Below are 19,868 nucleotides of genomic sequence, written 5' to 3' on the forward strand. Positions count from 1 at the left end.
AGTTATTCTTAACCTTAGGTACATCAATCCCTAAAATTGACTAGAAAACTTTATGGCTATGAGAATGTTTCGGATGAAATTCCATAGCTTTCATCAGATGAGGAAGGTGGACAGGCTTCATGATGACAGCCTACCATTTACATATGAGATAATGGAGCCTGGAGAGGCCAAGGGAATTTCTTGGGGTTCCACAGCACTAGTTAGAGGCAGAACTGGACTTGTGGCACTCCTAGTTAAATGTTCTTTTCCCTTGTCACTCAAATGTCTTCAGGAGCCATAAATTTTTGACTTCAGTCAGGGAAGAGATATATCTGTGTGTTTCGGAATTAGAATATGAAAGGGTCTTGCGCAAGCCTGTCTCCTTTATCCTAAAGTTCCAGCCTTTAATTGGGATGAGTCAGCATTTCCTTAATTACACAATCGCAGCGGTAAAGTATACAGAAAAGGAGTCATTTCACAAGGTGAAATTTGGTGGGTACACATAAATTTTGAACAGAACTGTTAATATTCTATGATTATAGATGAACACATTCAGTCCCCTTGGAAATGGTTAGGGCCGATGCCATTATTTAAGAATTAAGAAACTGGGAGCAAATCTCATTTGTAACGTGAACAGCCTTAATTCGTACAAAAAGCAGCAATGAAGATGGTGGAAAAGCTTATTCATGTAAATGTCAAGGACAAAATTTTAAAAGGCCACAATGCCAAAGTTACAAGTGAGAAGATAAGAAATGTTAGGAGAATTTGGGAAATAAGATTTCCCTTAGTTTTTGAATGTGGGAAGTTTCTCAAATTATCTGAAGAGTACTTTTAAAAATATATAGTTATCTCATCAATATCCTTAAAACTAGTCATTTAAGTAGTACTTTAAAAATATAGTTATCTTTTATAAGATAACTATATAGTTAACTATATAACAGTTTATAACTATAAAATACAGTATAAACTATACCGTTCATAGCTATAAAAATATAACTATATTTTATAACTACATTTTTAAAAAATATAGTTATCTTATAAAAATATACTTTTCTTAGTCTAAGGACAATCAATTAATTGGATGCCTAACTTATGTAAGAATAGGGAAACAGTTGCTGCTGTTTACAAAAGAATATCATTTTCTACCTCATCTGTCCTTGACCCATTATTCTAGCGCCTTCCTCCACGCAGATCTTCAGATGCCATATTTTGTCCTCCCGTCAAAATTAGCTTTCAAGAAAAAGGTCACAATACTAAAAGATAAAGCCCTGACAATATTGTCAATGTCTATATGGCAAACTGCCAAAATCTCAAAAACTGCAGGGAAATAAAATCCCTGAAGCACGTGTTACCCTATTAGCAAATGTCCAAATCTTTCCTGGCCTGTACAGTTCCGAAAATAGCAGGATGTGGATCTGAGGAACTGAAGCACCCGCTTCAAAATGAAGGACACGATGAGTGCGTTTGCTGCTCGCCAGGCAGACAACTAAGTTCCCCCAAGTGTCGTTGGAAGTCCAGCTCCCCATTCTTCCAAAGCCTGGAGGTCACCCAGGAGGGGACGGCGGAGAGAGGAAGGCCTTGGATGCCAAGATCCCCATCTCCAGGAGAGCGCGCTGGGGATGCAGAGGTGGGCTGAAGGCTCTGGCCTCGGGACTCTCGTGGCTCCGTCCCTGTTATCTTAGAAGAAAAGGACTGATAGTGGCTGTGGCCCAAAGATGGTGAAGACGTGAACCTTAGAGACCCTCTTTAGAGCACTTGTAACTGTAAGGGGCTCTTTGAGTGGGATGGGGAATTAAGCAAATGGTGGGGGAGGGACAGACACCGCGTGGGGAAACCATCCATCAGTCACCGTCACGGGACTGATTCCACAAAGGGTAGGGAAGATGCTACTTCCCTCTCCAGGTTCTGGTCCAGCTTTTGGCCGTCTAGGAGACAACTGAAAACTGTTCAGAGCAGCTGCAGAATTACGGCCTTGGGGGCCGGTAATCCTTTTGGAGCATGGAAGCTTAGAGAAGGTATCACAAAATGCTGTTCCATTAGCCCCCAATGACCCAGCGGCCAGCCTACTATGTGTAGGGCCCTGTGGTCCAGCGTAGAGATGGGAACACAACCTGATTACAACCCGCTTATGGTGACGACTGAAAGAAACCCCCCTCCACTCCTACTAGAATAACTGAAAAGAGGGATCCCTGGCCTGGAGTGAGGGCTTCTAAGTGGGGAGAGCAATGGGCCCCAGAGATGGATTGCATCAGTCGTGCTTCCTGGCACTGCTGACTGCTGCAAGGCTCCGTGCCCCCGACTCCCAGTAGAAAATATTTTTGGCCAGTCTCTGGCATCGTGCCTTATGTATTTGCGGAGCTGTTATTCTATAAGATCTGAGCCAGAGGCACGCCAGTTTTTGCCAGTCATGCTGAATCTGCCATCCTTCCACCCTTCCACCTTGTATTTTTACTCAGAGTCCCAAGTGTGGGTCCAGGAAGAAGGGCTTTGGGTTGCTCTGTGGAGCAACAAATACTCTTCTTTATGTAGCTAGACTTGATGAAATTGGAGGACCCTAGAAACTAGTTTCAGGATACTTTTCTTTGAATAAGGGACCTGTTTCCAGCTCAAGAGAATGGTTTTCATGAAAGACATAGAAATTATTATATTAGTTATACACACACACACACACATGCTATTAGATCCTCCAGGCAAATATAGTTTAAGTAAAATTACCTTGCAGAGAAATTGAATCCTTGAGATTCTTCCACTTTCTTTTTCTTTTCTTCACTTCTCCAATGCTTTCTAAAGACTCCTAAATCACATTAATATTTCCTTTTATATACCGTAGAATTGCCATACGTATAATCAGTAGTTATTCTCTAATTATTTGATTTTTCTCCATGCTTAGTTTCTTTCTGGCATTAATTTTGAGATATAAGAAGACTCAATTAGTTCTATGAGTTCCCTAGACTAGGAAACTTAAGACCTAGCAACAGCTATTACTTAAACGCTATTTTTTACGAAGAGAATTTGGCACTAAGTACAACCAATCCTGATAGAAAATGTAAAGAATTGAAATGAAAAAAGGAACTATAAGTTTCTTAGCTAATATGTTTTCAGATTATTTTTCCATATTATAACACAGTATTTCCAAGTCTAATCTATTTTTGACTAGATTTTAAAATTACTTCTTCTTATATGAATTCATTCTATGTATTTATGATACAGATACTAGCCAGGTTTATTTTTTCTCTAGTAATATAAAGTCAAGCTGTTTGATGAAAATGCCAGTTCCTTTACTTGTTGAGATACAACTCGTACGGGAATAATTGCTTTGGGAACCCTTTGAGTACAGAATGCTTTAAAAGTGTTCTTGTATTTACCGACATGGCCCTCATTGCAACACATTCTACTAATGTAAAATGAAAACACACAACTGAATCATCAGGATCAGTTGAAATTCACTTTTTCCACTAGAGAAGAATTTACTATGAAAAATAAAAACAGGGAAATACTCATTTTTAGTTTGCAATAATACAATTTCATTTAGGAAGACCGCTTACAAATGAGAGCCACTTTCTAGGAAGCAGGTAAAATGCGACTTTAAAACAGTGTTTTAGTAGGTATACACAAGTCTGGAAATACTTAATTTGGAAAGCATTTAACTGGAGGTTGCGAAGGGTCAACACGAGGGGGAAAAAAACCAACTAGGACAAATCTTGTCCTCAGGTTCTCACTTGCAAATCCCAGTGGTAAAGCCAATGGAAAGTTTATGGAAATATCTGAAAGGCACATTTGGCCTAGTTCAAAAGCTCTCTTAAATTAGTATTTTAATACATTGTCCTAGTTAAGTCTTGTCTTTATGATCCTTTTAACATTGCTTCACCCAGGGTTCATTCACAGCTGACTCAGAAATCACAAAAATGAGGATAGGCTAACAAGAGACCTTTGACCTTTTGTTTACTTTCGGAGGTAACTTGACTTCCTAATCTTCTCCACCCCAATGCTGAGAAAAGGCCCTATGTAAAGAGATTCATGGATCCAAGGTAAGCTTTGCAGTTTTTTTTTTTTTTTTTTGTGGTACGTGGGCCTCTCACTGCCGTGGCCTCTCCCGTTGCAAAGCACAGGCTCCGGACGCGCAGGCTCAGCGGCCATTGCTCACGGGCCCAGCCGCTCCGCAGCATGTGGCATCTTCCCGGACCGGGACACGAACCCGCGTACCCTGCATCGGCAGGCGGACTCCCAACCACTGCGCCACCAGGGAAGCCCAGCTTTGTGTTTTTTAATGCTCATAAAAAGGGAAGTAAAAACAGATGTAAAATGTATAATACTGGCACTTAGCTTGGGAGAGTTTAGTCCCTGAAACTAAATTGTGTGTAACTGACAGTATCTAATGTCATGAATATTGTTATAAGTTTTATTTTATAATACTGAGTATATAAATATCATTGTAACTGTTTCTTGCATTAGAAGGAGGAAGTGAGGAAACCTCTAACTTCCTGTTATCTGTATTTACAAAGCTTCTATTTTGTCTTTGTAAGATACACAGCTATGTATCTTCTCAATGGTACCAAATTTTGTTTCTGGAAATGCAGGAGCAAAACATCACCTCACAACATTGTGGAGTCAGTTACCAATGAAACTTGATTTCCTCAGAGAGGTAGACCTTGTTAAGTACCCACCATCAGGTTTTTTTCAGACCTATCTTTGCAGGTAGGACCAAAGCAGCTTCTGGGAGAAATCTGCTAAGAGAAGAAGGAGCCGGCGAGACATTCTCTGCTCAAAACTAAGCCTTGTCCTGGAAGGATAATTTGGACCATACACTCTGGAGCCAGATGGACCAAGTTCATATCCCTGCTCCATCATTTACGGGCTCTGTGATTTCCTTACTTTATGTAACCTCTCTGGGCCTGAGTTACCTCATCCCTAAAAAAGGTACACAACGAAAGGGTTTTGTCAGAATTTGAGTTCAAATATCTTGAGCATTGTTTTCTCAACTTAGTTCTCATTATGATTTTATATTAAGTTCTTTCACTTAGATTTGTCTCTTAGCCCAACTCTCCCCTCCCATTGATAAGGGGGCCTGTAGGGGGAAAAGCTGTGTGAAGGCAGAAGGAGACGGTAAGCTAAAAGCTGAAAGAGCTGCTTTAGTAAAAACTCTGTGAGCTTCCCTGCCCCTGCTCTACCTTGGTAACTATCTAGCATTATTTCACAAAAAGGAGAGAGAGGCCTTCTCCTCATGATGCAACACAACCCTCGGTGGGCTTCTGTGAATCAGAAGAGGCGGATGGGGCCAGGGACCTGCCAATGCGGGGTGGCAGGGCTAGAGAAGAGGAATAAAAGCAGATGCTACTCTGCAACCATGTCTCTAGTTCCTCCGCCCTCTCGAGACACTCCCAGGCGGTGCTCGGAAACATGGTCAAGAATTGGGGCAAGGTGTTAAGCAGTTACCAGAAATGTATCAAATCACCAAGCATGTCTGGCTTCTCTGTTACGCACCAGGCATTGTGCTGGCAACTGGCGACACTAAAAGATGATGACGATGTCCCTGACCTCAAATCCCCGTCTGGCTCATCCAGGGACCCAGATATTTTAAAGACCATGTGTGGAATTCAGAAGCAGCTGAAGGCCCAGGAAATGTGCGACTGCACGGGGGACCCACGGTTGGCGGCCTCAAGGGAAGAGAAACGTAGACGGCAGCTCGGAGGAGAGAGATTTCAGACAGAGGGTGCCCTGCAGGGCAAGAAAATGAATTTTTGCTTTACATTTACATTTGCACCTCTTAACTAAGATCGTCTGAAAATGTTGATGGCACAAACGAAGTGAAGTCCTGCTTTAAAACCGAACAGATCAACTGCTTATGGCTTAAGCATGTAATTAGTCCTAACATCACCATTTCAGAAATGTCCTGACATTAATACTGACGAAATACAATTTTTTTCGCAAGAAGGGTGGGTTGCATCCGTTGGCGTCTGTGTGCACAGAGACGTGGGACATGAACAAAATTCCAGGAGAAAGGCCGGGAGGAGGTGGGCTCCGTCCAGACGTTGCACACGTGTCGCCAGTCCCGCCCCCAGCGCCCCGCCCCCGCGCCCCGCCCCATCCCGATCGTACAGGGTCCGCCAACGCTCGCGAGAGCCCTCTCGCCTTCCACGTCTGCCACGTTCTAAAGGACCGGGACAGACTGGAAAGTCGAAAGCAGCTCGCGCTCGCAGGCGGCTGCGTCGCGCCAGAACAGCCCTAAATCTGTAGGGGGTGGGGGAGCGCGGCCGGGTTCCGTCCCCCTCATAGGAGCCCTTGTGATTGGCTTCATGTCCCGTCACTCAGCTTTCCGCGGGCGGGGAGGGGGCGGGGCTCAGGCGAGAAGGGGCGAGGCCTCGTGCGGGAGAGCGGCGCGCTCTCGCCTCGGGAGGGCAGTCACCGGCTCGGCGCACACGAGGGTCGGGCGCGCGCAGGTGGCACGCGGGCCAAAGTCCTTAGAGGCGCTGCGGGCGGTGCCGAGACACCCGCGCGGCTGCAGGAGCCGCAGCTCGCACCCGCTGCAGCGCCCGCCGCAGTCAGCGCGCCCCGCGCCGCCCGCGTCCCCCACGCCCTGAGGGAGACCCCCCCACCCCTCGCCTGCTCCAGCGGTGCGCGCCATGGCCCCGCGCAAGAATGCCAAGGGCGGCGGCGGCAACAGCAGCAGCAGCAGCAGTTCCAGCAGCCCGAGCAGCTGCACCAGCGGCGGCAGCAGCAGCCCCGGGGCCCGGAAAGGTCAGAGGCGCTTCGGGGCCGGGGGCCGGGGCCGGCCCTGGGGATGGGGCCCGGGCGGCGGGCGCTGCGGGTCCACCGCACGAGATGCCGCGGAGCGTCTCCTCCATCCTCCGCGTCGTTCCTCCTTTGGCCGCGGGGCGGAGGCCGCGCTCGGTGGGCCTGGCGGGCGGGTTGGAGGGGCCGGGCCGAGCGGGGTCCGCGGCCTCGGGTTGGTCACGCCGGGGAGCCCCTTCCCGGCCGATCCTTCACCTGCAGTGCGCAGCCGAGATGGAGATCTTTTGATCTACTCTTTCTTGGCTTGCCGTGTAATTGGTGATGGGAGTAAGAGAAACAATTTACCTTTGCCGTGCATATTTTGGGGAGTTTGGAAATGAGCCAAAGTCAGAGAAAATAAGTTCCTGCCAAACCAGCAGCTTTTAAGAGCAACTCAAAGGAGAATATTCTATGAGGGCTGCAGGGGTGAGTGTGTGGGAGTGATCTGAATGTTCTCGAAGATTATCTTAGATACTTTTGCTTTTATGTAGCTTTCTTATGGTGCGAATACTGGGCGAGCTTCTCTGTTTTTTCCCTTTGTCTTTTAAAAGAATCTATTGGATATTCACCTTTCTCTTCCATGTGCTTATCCAGGAAAGTGGGAGAACAGATGTTTTAAATCTGTTTCATCTCATATTTCAGTGGTTCTCGGTTTCTTTTATACGTCCTTTGACTCATATTTAGGATATTGAAACTGCAGTACACATGTGTATTGAATGTGAGCTGTAAACTTTCTTCTTTGAAATGATTTTAGATTCTTTGTTTCCTGAGGTCTACAAGTAATGTATTTATATGTATCAAGAAAGTAAATCAGAATACTATAGTCATACTTTTTTTTTTTTTTTTTTTTACGGTACGCGGGCCTCACTGTTGTGGCCTCTCTCGTTGTGGAGCACAGGCTCCAGACGCGCAGGCTCAGCGGCCATGGCTCACGGGCCCAGCCGCTCCGCGGCATGTGGGATCTTCCCGGACCGGGGCACGAACCCGTGTCCCCTGCATCGGCAGGCGGACTCTCAACCACTGCGCCACCAGGGAAGCCTTATAGTCATACTTTAAAGAACTGTTTTTTAAATGGCACTTACCACTATCCGACATTATTTATTTTCACGTGTATTGCCTTCCTGTCTCACCCACTCCTTGTTCACCCCTATTCCCAGCTCCTAGAGTGCGTCTGGCCCTTAATAGTTGCTCAATAAATTATTTGATTAGTGGATGAATAACTTTAAATGGTAGTGCAATTAAAATCATTGCATAAATTTACACTCTGAGAACTAATATTTGTAGAGAAAAAGTACAGTTTGAATTTCAAAACAGGCATGTTAATTTTCCTTTGGCGTAAGTAAAAGTTTGTGTTCCTTTGCCACTTGCCCTTAAATGCCAGTCAGTTGACTTAAACAGGCAGACGGGTAGATGCACTGTCTCAGGCAGCTCTGGCTACCGTTTTTTTTTTGAGTTCAGTTATATTTTATTTTTAATTTTTATTTTTTTTGTGGTATGTGGGCTTCCCACTGTTGTGGCCTCTCCCGTTGTGGAGCACAGGCTCCGGAAGCGCAGGCTCAGCGGCCATGGCTCACGGGCCCAGCGGCTCCGCGGCACGTGGGATCTTCCCGGACAGGGGCACGAACCCGTGTCCCCTGCATAGGCAGGCAGACTCTCAACCACTGCGCCGCCAGGGAAGCCCTGGCTACCCTTTTTAAAGTTTCTAAATGAGAAGAGCCCATTGGGCAGCTTAAGCACCAAGCAGAGAAAGCTGATAAGACTTTAGTGTTAATTGTTTTCAAAAGTTTTCTGTAGCTGTTTACAAGGAAAGCACATCTTTGTGCCATTTTGTCCTTTGCAGTCGTGGGTAGAGTGGGTTAACTATCTGAAGCAGTTCCTTCATTATATGGCCTGTTGTTGGTGGGAATTAGTATTAGGAAGTTGTGTATTATATTCCCACCTCCAGTGGTTCAAGAACTAAACCAGTTTTAAAAGGTAGGTAATACATTTAGGAAATGTTAGGACCTAAATGAATATATTCCAGCTTTCATATTCAGGCATTTTAGAGCAAGTTCTGTCTGTATTTGAGGATCTACAGCCTTTTAAGTATTTTACACATCAATTCTATAATTGTTATGAAACAGACGTAGTGTATAAAAGAGAACATGTAAAAGAGAGAAATATCTGTATTACCAGAAAAATCCCCAAACAGAGAGTTGGTATTGGAGTGTTGCGTGTTACATAATGAGCATTCTTTTTCCGCAGCATTTTTTTGAGTAAATGGTGAGTTCTGACTGTGTGCCAGGCGGAAGGCGCTGAAGATGGTGAGGATTCTCTCAGTTGTGAGCAGTTACACTGTAGTGTGAATCTTTTTATATTGGTTTCTTATAGTAGGGTGTACCGGAAAGATCGAGCCACTTCTCTTTCGTTGCTATGTTTATTGGGTCACTGATGTGTAGACATTGATGCCCAAGTCAATCCCATGTGCTGGGGAAATCATAGAAGCTGAAGAAATTTTAGCTGTGGTGTTACGGTGAGGCCCAGAAAGATTGTCTGGCTCATTAAAGGTTATGTACTTCTTGGAAACAGAACTAGTTAATGGGTGACCCAAGACTAAACCCAGGTTTTCTCTTATTCGATCATTATATTATAGTACTGGACTTTAGGTTCTCTAATTTTATAAGATATTATGGTAATCTTAAAGTAGATTATCTTTTAAGTTTCCTTCTGGCTCTCTGTGGCATATTACACCTAATTATTTAAGAAAAGTGTTCTTTTTGTCATAACACCGATTAACTTTTCTTTTACTAAAATTATGTGTGAAACAGTGTATTTGAAAATCTTAGTTTGAGAAGTACATGGGCTCAAATAGTGTGTTTTTTGAGATGTTTTGCATTGAGAGTTTGAAGTTGATGATGACGTTGGTCACATTAAACATTATTATTTCTTAAATCTGTGCATGAAAGTACAGTGGAAAAAGGACCCAGTCCTTAGAAGCATGCATTTTAGGGAAAATGTGATTATCTGGACTTCTGTTTATCTTGGTCATTTTTTTCAAAAGTGGTGCTTTGAAACTGTGACTTTGGGGATTTACATAACACTTGGATTTTTAAAGCAGGTGTCTGTTTTTTGTTTAACTCTTCAACTTAAATTGAGAACATTAAATATCTAGTTTTTTGCAGAGCTCAGTTTTACCTTTTCCAGTTTTATTCTTTAAAATATAAAACAAACATGAGTAAATTGGACATTTTACCTTTAACTTGCATATAAAATCTTGACTTGCACAGCCAGTTGAGGCCAAGGGAAACCTCTTTCAGATTTATTGATTTGAAAATCTTGGTTAAAAAGGATAATGAGACTTATTTTGTAGTTACAGACACTGGTATGTATAATGTTTTTGTTTAGCTTTTCCCTTTGGAATATCAATCAGTCTTTCCCTGTAGCTTCTAACTTGCTACAGGAATGGAAACATCTGTTTATTTTGTCTAATAGTGTCGTGCTACTACATCATGCTTTACCAGTAGGTGTCACTGTAGAACAATTTTTCCTCTTTCAATTTGAAGCTTCAGGTTATGTAACACCAACTCGTTTTTAAAATTTAATCAGCCCTGTACTTACTCAAACCCATTGATGGACATCTACTTAAAAAAATGCTCAGCCACTGCTGTTTAATTCTCTAAAAATCTCTAACAAAAGGTTTTGGATTTAGTAGTAAGAGTTGGCCGCTAGCAGTCTTATTTCTTTAGGCTTATTGTATTCAGAATTAAGTGCATTGATAGACTGTAAAATTTATACATTTGCAGATATTTGATGGGTGTTAATCACTTAGAATTCTTTTCCTTCCTTTTTACTTTCAGTATTTCTTAGACTACTTAGTAATTAACAGATACAATACATTGCTGATGGTGCCCTTGAATGAGGAGGCCTTAGTGAAATTCCTTCTTTAGCCAAAGAATGTCAGTTAGGGCCAGTTGCTTAATCCTCCACCAGTCATTCTAGAATGAAAACATAGGAGCGCCATAATTCTTCCACTGTAAGAACTGTGTGCTGTTTTGTGTTCAGATGAACAGCGTTTTGACCACCTGGCCAGATTGTATGAAACCAAGGGCTAAAAAATGTTCTGAGGGAATTCTTGAACACAATTTTAACAACCTGTTTTTGGCTTAAGAAGTAAAAGGAGAGTTCCATACTTTAGCTTTGCTCTAAAATCGTGTGTCTCAGAGAGATTACTAGGAAATGAGAGGTTCTGATTTTCAGCAGATTACCAACAGGGTAAGTTGGATAAAGGGTCATGTGGGCTCTCCACTCTATTTTTAGTTAGTATTGGCAATTTAGCCCCTGCGTTCTCTGGTCCCAGTAGAATAAACCTTATTTTCTCCAGAAAGACAATGCAGTGTAGTTTGGGAAAGTCTGATGACCTGGATTCGCATCCATTTAAGAATCATGTGGCAGGTCACTCAAAATTTCTAATCCTGGTCTCCAATGGAAAGAATTATTCAGAGCTGTGACAGCCCTAAAATCAATTTTACATGCCTTCCTGTTCCTCACATTTTTCATTAAAGTACCTCTAATGGTAAAGGTGAGTATAAAACTTTGGAGAATATATAAGGCTGTAGAGCGAAGCAGGCTACAGCATGCTTGAAACGTTATGATTTATTTAAAGAAATCATTTTCTGTTATATTGTGTAGCATCTGTTTAAGTGAAGTGGATGTTCTAGAGGTCATGTTTATACTGGGCTCTGAGTATCACTTGACACATTTCTGTCTACCTCTGGGGGTGTACGTATCCCATATGCACATCACCCTTCGAGTTGCTGATTTACCCTCTAACCCCTCCCAGATCTGTGCTATCTTCTGTTACTGGAGCTCAGATATATTTCAATCTTTTGATGCTACTCGTGCCTACTGTTTTAATATCATGAAAATATGCAACTTAGTTTGTGTCTTGGGTACTTCTGCATCTCCCACGTGGTTTGACTTCATTCTGTACTAAGATACAGAACATTTTAAAATTCACTTCCTTTAATAAATCTTGTATGTACATAGAACCCATCTGCAGTTTACCCAGATCTCTGGGGAAAGCCTCAGCCATCTGTCAGGAGACGTGAGTGTGCTCAGGCTGGCTCCTGTGTTTTCTGCCCCAGCGTCCCTGCCTGTTAGGATGTTCATTTCTTCCTGTCTTCATCTCTGTGTGCCGCTGTAGGGGCACCTATTCCAGAGGCGCGCGCTTTAGCCATTTCACTTCCTCCCGGTAGTGCTGGGAGTCAAGGGGGTATTTCCTCGTCAGTCGTTATTATTTTTTAATGAGGGTGCTTCAGGCATTTGGTCTGCATTTAATATTTGTTTTTCAGGGGTTGTCTTGCTTACCTCTGACTGATGTGGATATCTTTTAATGGCAAATCAGTGAGTGTAATTTAGTTCTCATCAGATTGATGACACCTGAGGACAGATTTGCTGTAGATAACCCATTAGACTCAAAGGAAATTTTGAGCTTACTTGGTGAATAAATCTTTTTTTTTTTAACATCTTTATTGGAGTATAATTGCTTTACAATGGTGCGTTAGTTTCTGCTGTGTAACAAAATGAATCAGCTATATGTATACATATATCCCCATATCCCCTCCCTCTTGCGTCTCCCTCCCACCCCTCTAGGTGGTCACAAAGCACCGAGCTGATCTCCCTGTGCTATGCGGCTGCTTCCCACTAGCTACCTATTTTATGTTTGGTAGTGTATATATGTCCATGCCACTCTCACTTCGTCCCAGCTTACCCTGCCCCCTCCCCGTGTCCTCAAGTCCATTCTCTACGGGTGCGTCTTTATTCCTGTCCTGCCCCTAGGTTCTTCAGAACCAATTTTTTTTTTTTTTTAGATTCCATATATATGTGTTAGCATATGGTATTTGTCTTTCTCTTTCTGACTGACTTCACTCTGTATGACAGACTCTAGGTCCATCCATCCACCTCACTACAAATAACTCAATTTCGTTTCTTTTTATGGCTGAGTAATATTCCATTGTATATATGTGCCACATCTTCTTTATCCATTCATCTGTCGATGGACACTTAGGTTGCTTCCATGTCCTGGCTATTGTAAATAGAGCTGCAGTGAACATGGTGGTACATGACTCTTTTTGAATTATGGTTTTCTCAGGTATATGCCCAGTAGTGGGACTGCTGGGTCATATGGTAATTCTATTTTCAGTTTTTTAAGGAACCTCCATACTCTTCTCCATAGTGGCTGTGTCGATTTACGTTCCCACCAACAGTGCAAGAGGGTTCCCTTTTCTCCACACCCTCTCCAGCATTTTTACTTGGTGAATAAATCTTTAGAAAAGATATTTACATAAGATCTTTTGAAGGACTGGGGCTGTTCTTTGGCCCCCTGCGAGTTCCAGGTGGCTTGCCTAGTCGTTCTGGCTGTAGCATGGTCTCATGTGCCATAGAGGCTCTCTGTGCTCTAACGCAGGTGGGACTGGGGGTGGTGGGCGGGAGGGTGTCTGGTTAGAGTGGAAACCATTATTGCTGTACTTGGAGAGGTGCCAGCGTTTCTCTCCTGCATGTGTTCCTACAGATTTAACCCTGTGACTCATTCTGTACGGAAGCCAGCAAGCAACAGTCTTAATTTTGAGTAAGAAAATATGACTTGAGAAAATAATTTTATTCTGTCACCAGTATTGTATAGCTGCCATTTCTCATATCTTATGTAGGTTTCACAGCCTTTGCTGTCCTTCCCTAGTGCAGACTCGGTGCTGTCTTGTTCTCTCCTGTCTCTAACTTCTGGTTCTTGTTTATTATATTGCTAATATACAGTTTCTGACACTATCTTTCACACTCTGTTTTAATTCAGTTTTCCTGAATGGGTCTCCTGGAAAGTCTTTGATTGGTCTTAGGTTCACAGGTAAATTTTATTTAGAAGTTAATTTCTTTCCCTTACATGAAAATAAAAATCTGTGTTGTGAGTGTTGATTGAAAGAATACCTAACATTTAACTTTTCCATTCTTTGAATCAAATCAGTTTGAATAAGATGGCTGTCACTTACTGAATTTTATAAAGTATTTATAAATTGTTTCATGCTTTATGCTTTTTGGTAGCGTGCCATCTCTCTAACTTTCAGAATACAAATATTTCTATGTGCTGCTCTTTAAAACTGTATCTATTTGAAATATTACATATTAAGACGTTTACAGAGATATAAAGAGCAATGCAGTGGTTACCACGTATCCACCATACAGATGAGGAGGTAAAATGTTACCTAATTCTTGGTTTCTCCTGTCCTGTGTTATCCCTTTCCAACCGCTCTTAAATATTTTGTGATAATCATTGTCATGCATTTCTTTGCAATATGTAATATATGTTGTATAATGTTACGTTGCATATTATATATTGTATATCCATTTGCATAAAATATATCTGCTGTTAAATGCCATATATACGAAAATTGCTTAGGAAGTATATCTATATCTCTATGTATAGAAACATAAATATATACATATATATACATACATACATATACACTTGTTTAGTACACGTTAAAAGTTTTATGAATAGGTTCATACTTGGCCCATTAATTCGACACTGTTTGAGATTGTACCAAACTGGCTCTTTGTTTTCATATATATAGTTCTTCACTGTATGAATGTGCTACTTTTTCTGGAGCCATTTTGGAGTCCAAGACCACTTTGTTTTCATTTTTCTTCTTTCAAAAACTGCTGCTCTGAACACTCTTAGAGTTATCCATCCTATAAATGTCTAAGTGTTTTTCTAGAGCAGCGGTCCCCAACCTTTTTGGGGACTGGTTTCATGGAAGACAGTTTATCCACAGACACGGGGTGCGGGGGCAGGGGGATGGTTTCGGGATGGTTCAAGCACATTACATTTATTGTGGACTTTATTTCTATCATTATTACATTGTAATATATAATGAAATAATTATGCAACTCACCATAATGCAGAGTCAGTGGGAGCCCTGAGCTTGTTTTCCTGCAACTAGATGGTCCCATCTGGGGTGATGGGAGACAGTGACACCTGAAGTGTGTCGCTTGTGTCTAGTCTACTCCGCGATCTCGTTTTGGTCTCTGTCACTGCAGAAAACCCTGCTTCACGAAGATAGGACACTGAAAACGGAAGCCGGCTTTTCAGTGCTTACGTGGCAATCTCAGGATATTCCGTCTTGACTTTAATCCAGACGTATGGAGATTTGAAGTTGTCTCAAGCATACCTTTAAGGCCACCGTCATTTGTGATCTCAAGCAGTTGATTCTCTTCTAGCACGGAAGTCTGTTCACCTGGCTTATTCACAAAGGGGGTGCGGATCCATTCCTTCCCAGTTCGGGGGTCTTTTGTGGTTGGGAAGTAACGCTCAAAGTCTTTTGAAAGCTGAGATAGGGGATCATACACCAGCTGGGAGAAAGAAGGCCCTGGCTCAGTCTCTTTCAAAATCTCCGCTAATATTTGAAACATGTCAAAAATCCCAATGTTCACTCATCGCCCCCATAATTCCAGTTTGGCTTTGAATGCAGCCACTTTATCTGCCGCCTTGAATACAGTTGTCATTCTCCCCTGAAGTGACAGATTGAGTTCGTTGAGCAGGTGGAATATGTCACACAAGTAAGCAAGTTTTGTGACCCATTCTGTGTCACTGAAATGTGCTGCCAGTGGTGACTGTTTTTCTAAAATCTCTGGAGTGGCTCTCGTAACTCCGAAACTCTGGCCAGGGATCTGCCTTTAGAAGCCATGTCACTTCTGTGTATAAGAGATGACGTGTGTGCTCTGCACCTATCTCCTCACGGAGCTGCGCAAACAGACGTGCAGTTAAGGGCATGTACTTTAATGGGCTTGATAATTTTAATCACATCCTGCAAACGTTGTTAAGTTCAGGTGACATTTTTCAGCCTGCCGTCATTTCTCTATGGATGACACAGTGCGTAGACTCACATTCAGAAGCTACTTCTTTGACCCGAGTAGTGAAACCAGAAAGCCGTCCAGTCATGGCAGCCACTGTCTGTGCATATACCGACACAAAATGACCAATTCAGTTTTCCTGATATGAATGAATGAAATTTTTCATATGAATGAAAATTTCCTGTACCATTAATTGAAGTGTCTTCTTTCTACACTAATCTGCTGTATCACCTCTGGTGTGTAGATACCTGTGGCTCTGTTTTGTTCCTGGCATGTGGAATTGGGCAAGTCCTTCTGCCCTGTCTTTTTCATCATTATCCTGGATGTTTTTGGACATTTCCTTGCCTGTGTCCTTTTGGAATCTGCTCAAGTTAAGTGTCATGAAAAAATTTCAGGATTTTGACTGAGATTGTATTGAATTTATAGAACAGTTTGGGACAAATACACATTTATATAGAGTCTTCCTGTACATGAACACAGTGTAACTTCCTACTTATTTAAGTCTTACAATGAATTGTTATAATTTTATCCAAAAGTGATATGCCTCTTTTATTAGATTTAATCTAAGTACTTTATTACTTTGTGTTTTTTTAAACAAACATTTTATTAGGAAAAATTTAAAATATACACCAAAGCTAAAAGAATTGTATAATGATCCCATCCAGATTTTACAGTGGTTAACATTTCATATATTTGTTTTATATCATACTCATCAATTAATCTATTCTTTTATGCATTTCCAAGTAAGATGTAGACATCAGTATACCTCATTCCTAAACATGTATGCATGCCTGTTATTAGAACTCAACATTTGTTATGGTCCCCTGCCCCCTTCCCCCACTGAGGTAATATTATCATACAGTAAATTGCACAAATCTTAGTGTATGATTTGAGGAGTCTTTATAAATGTATACATCTGTGTAACCCAACCTCAGATGGAGAATATTTCCATGGTTCCAGGAAATTCTCTCAACCCTCTTCATTGCTACCACCTCAGCCCTCAGAGGCAACCATTGTGCTCACTTTTCTCACTGTAGATTGGTATTGTCTGTTCTAGAACTTCATTTTGTAAGTACTTTTTGTGTAAGCCTTCTTTTACTCAGCATATGTTGCTGGTATGAGTACCTTGTTCCTTTTCATTGCCAGGTAGTTCGTTGTGTGACCATAGCACAATGTGTGATCCATTCTTTTATTGATGGACACTTGACCTTTCCCTAGTTTGGACTAATATGAAGAAAAGTCTATGAATATTGTACTCTTGGAGAAGTAGTTTTTCTTTTTTTTGGTGGACATATTTCTTCATTTCTCTTGAGCAGATACCCAGGAGAGGAATTAGTGGGTTACAGGGTAGGTGTATATTTAGTTTTATTTAAAAAATAGAAATAAAAACCTGCCAAAGTGTTTCCAGAGTGGTTATACAATTTAATTTAACTCTCACCAACACTGTGTGGGAATTTTAGTAGTTCTATATCTACCAGCATTTGGGATTGTCAGTCTTCTTAATTTTAGCCATTCTGGTGGGTGTTCAGTGGCTTCTCATTGTAGTTTAAAATTGTCTTTCCCTCGTGACTCTGATGTCATGTACTTTTTCTTGTGCTTATTGGCCATATACATTGTTAGCTTCCTTTGTGAAGTTTCTGTGTAGGTTTTTTTGACCATTTTTATTGCTTTTCTGTCCTTTTGTTATTGAGCTGGAATTTTTATATATTCTCGATAGAAGTTTTTTCAGGTATATATATTGCAAATATTTTTTCCAGTCTATAGCTTGCCTTTTCATTTTTTAAATAAAATATTTTGAAGAGCGAGTATTTTTAATGTTGATTTTTTTTTTTTTTATGGTTCTGTTTTCTGTATCTTGTCTAATAAGCTTTAACTATTCCCAGGTCACAAAGCTATCCTCCCATATTTTCTTCTAGAAATTTTGTAGTTTTTGTGTTTAGGTCTATGATCCATCCCAAATCAATTTTGGATTCGTGTTTTGTTTTTCCCTAGGGTATCCCCTTGTTATGGTACCATGTGTCGAAAAGACTTGGCTTTCGTCAGTGGATTGGTTTTGGTGCCTTTGTCAAAAACCATATGACAATATAATTGTAGACCTATGTCTGCACTCTCTATTTTCTGGCACTTTCAGATTTATTTGATTATTTTATGGGTTTTAGCTACTCCGTCTATTTAGTTGTTAACCAGTAAATACACTTGGAGGCCTCGAGGGCTGACATAGATCTAAGATACAGTTACTGATGACCTCTGTGGTACTAGTCGATTTATGTGTGAAACAAAATTACCCTTTTGCTCTGTAAGGTTATGTAGAGTAGGACATTTTTAAGGTGAAATTAATGTATGTGAAGGTGCGAAGCTTATAAGCAACTTATATTTATTTTTTCTTCTAGAGGTAGTGCAGTATTTGTGTTAGTAAGTCAGTTGTTGGAATGGTCTTGTGCTCCATGAGACATTTGAGATGATGAATAAGGATAGAATGAGATTGAGTAAGACAGAGCGCTGCTCACCAGCTTAAGTAAGTACTGATTTGGAATAAATTATGTACATTCAAGACCTTCCGTCTCCCTGGCCCCTCAACAGTGCCCTGCAGGCTCTCCGCGGTTTCTTAGTTGATGTTTACCGGTGTTTTCAGCCCCAGCTATTTAAATCTTCAACTTTCTGAGCTCAGGACCTACTACTTTCCATTCAGTTCTGGCATGTGGCTTCCTCCCATTGTGCAGGGAAACCAGAGGACATCCTGAGGGGAGTACTCATCGCTTCAGTGGTGGGTGGGGTTGGCCTTTGAGTTGCATGGCATTGGGGGGGCAACTGATGTGAGGCTGATAAGGAGGCATGGTCTAGGACCCATGGTGGCTGCAAAGCCAGACCAGTTGAGAATCTCAGCAAGCTATTGCTCTGATTTGGGCATGGAAGTACCCAGCAACTGAAGTAGGTCTTGAACGCGTAGTTCAGTAAAGCTCCTTTTCTTTCTTCAGACTGAGGCGCAAGCCCAGCGGGGTGGTGGGTGAGTGAAGGTGAGCCAGCACCACAATTAGGATTTAAAATCTTGGCAGTCACAGCTCTCCTGGACCTTCGGCCCCCACCCACCTAAGAGGGAGGCCAAGGCTGTGGTCGGAGTCCTGGATCTCTCTCGAGGACCCTTAGTGGGCACCACTTTCTCAGAGACCTGAACCGTCACTTACCTTCTCCCTGAGAACTCTCCTCCACCCCCTCCCACAGCCTGGACCCCCTTCTTTAGTCTTTCTCATTACATGAAAAAGAAAACAGAAGACACAAAGATCTTGTACTCTCCCTCCTCTAACCAGCCAGATTCTGCAGGTGAGTAGTATGGCTCCTTGCCTTCTCTCCCTCAGGTCTTTCTGGAATCAGCAGAGACTAAGCCCAAATCCACTGGGCTCTTCTTGTTCCTTTTCTTTATCTGCTTCCTGAAGGATAATCTTCCTGAGGATTCTTTGCTGGGCACGGTTCTAATCCTGTGCCACACACTCTTCACTTAATAACGGTAGTGACAGAGGAAAAACAGCACCTGTTACTGACCGCTAACTATGTGTCAGACACTGTGTACTTCTTTATATGTCAGCACTGAATTCCCACAGTAATCCTCTAAATTCCCTTTTTGTAGATGAAGAAAGGGAAGCTTAGATCAGTTTGCCGAAGATCATGGAGCTTGTAAAAGTCGGAGCTGGAGTCAAGATCCCAATTCTGACTCCAAAGCTACTTTAGTTGAATGTTTTAGATCCCCGGTAGTTGTTGCTTCGATTACTCATAACTGCTCCTATTTCATCCTTCTGTCATTGTCACCTTCATTATTTGGAAGTTAGATCATGTCCCTTCCTTATTTGAAAACCTTGAGTAGTTCCCCCGGGTACTCAAGGTGTAGTTTAGATTTCTTAGCACCATCTGGGAGGCGCTTCATGGTCTTGCCTCTCTTACCCTCTCTAGCCATTCCCAGCCTCGCTCTCTTTATATTTATATTAATTAAGCCATATTTAGTCGCTCTCTGTCGTCTCTGCATGGGCACTTGCTGTTTCTTCCGTGACAGCTCCTCGCTTCCTCTTTCCCTATGTGGCTCCTGTACGTCCTTCAAGATGCAGCTCCTCCATGAGTTCTTCTTACTCTCCCTTCATCGTCTCCCCAGAGACTGGGTTTTGCAACCCACTTCCCCCTCCCCCAGCACGAGCTTCTGTAGCGCCCTCTGCAGTCAACTGTTTTAGCATCCTCATTGATTCACGGGTTCCTTC

General features: G+C 42.2%; 1 protein-coding gene across 9 annotated transcripts in view; it reads left to right on the forward strand.

The window, feature by feature from the left end:
- Positions 1-6,321: 6,321 nt before the first annotated feature.
- Positions 6,322-19,868, forward strand: part of ASPH (aspartate beta-hydroxylase) — a 414,018-nt gene continuing 400,471 nt past the window's right edge. For all 9 annotated transcript variants that reach the window (XR_013824500.1, XR_013824501.1, XR_013824502.1 and 6 more), the window contains exon 1: positions 6,322-6,714. Coding sequence is in view for 4 of the 9 variants with exons in the window: in XM_079901409.1 (XP_079757535.1) it covers positions 6,600-6,714 (115 nt within the window). In the remaining 5 variants the exon portion in view is untranslated. The remainder of the gene's footprint in view (positions 6,715-19,868) is intronic.

Source organism: Stenella coeruleoalba, assembly GCF_951394435.1.
Source record: "Stenella coeruleoalba genome assembly, chromosome: 17".
Lineage (NCBI taxonomy): Eukaryota > Metazoa > Chordata > Mammalia > Artiodactyla > Delphinidae > Stenella > Stenella coeruleoalba.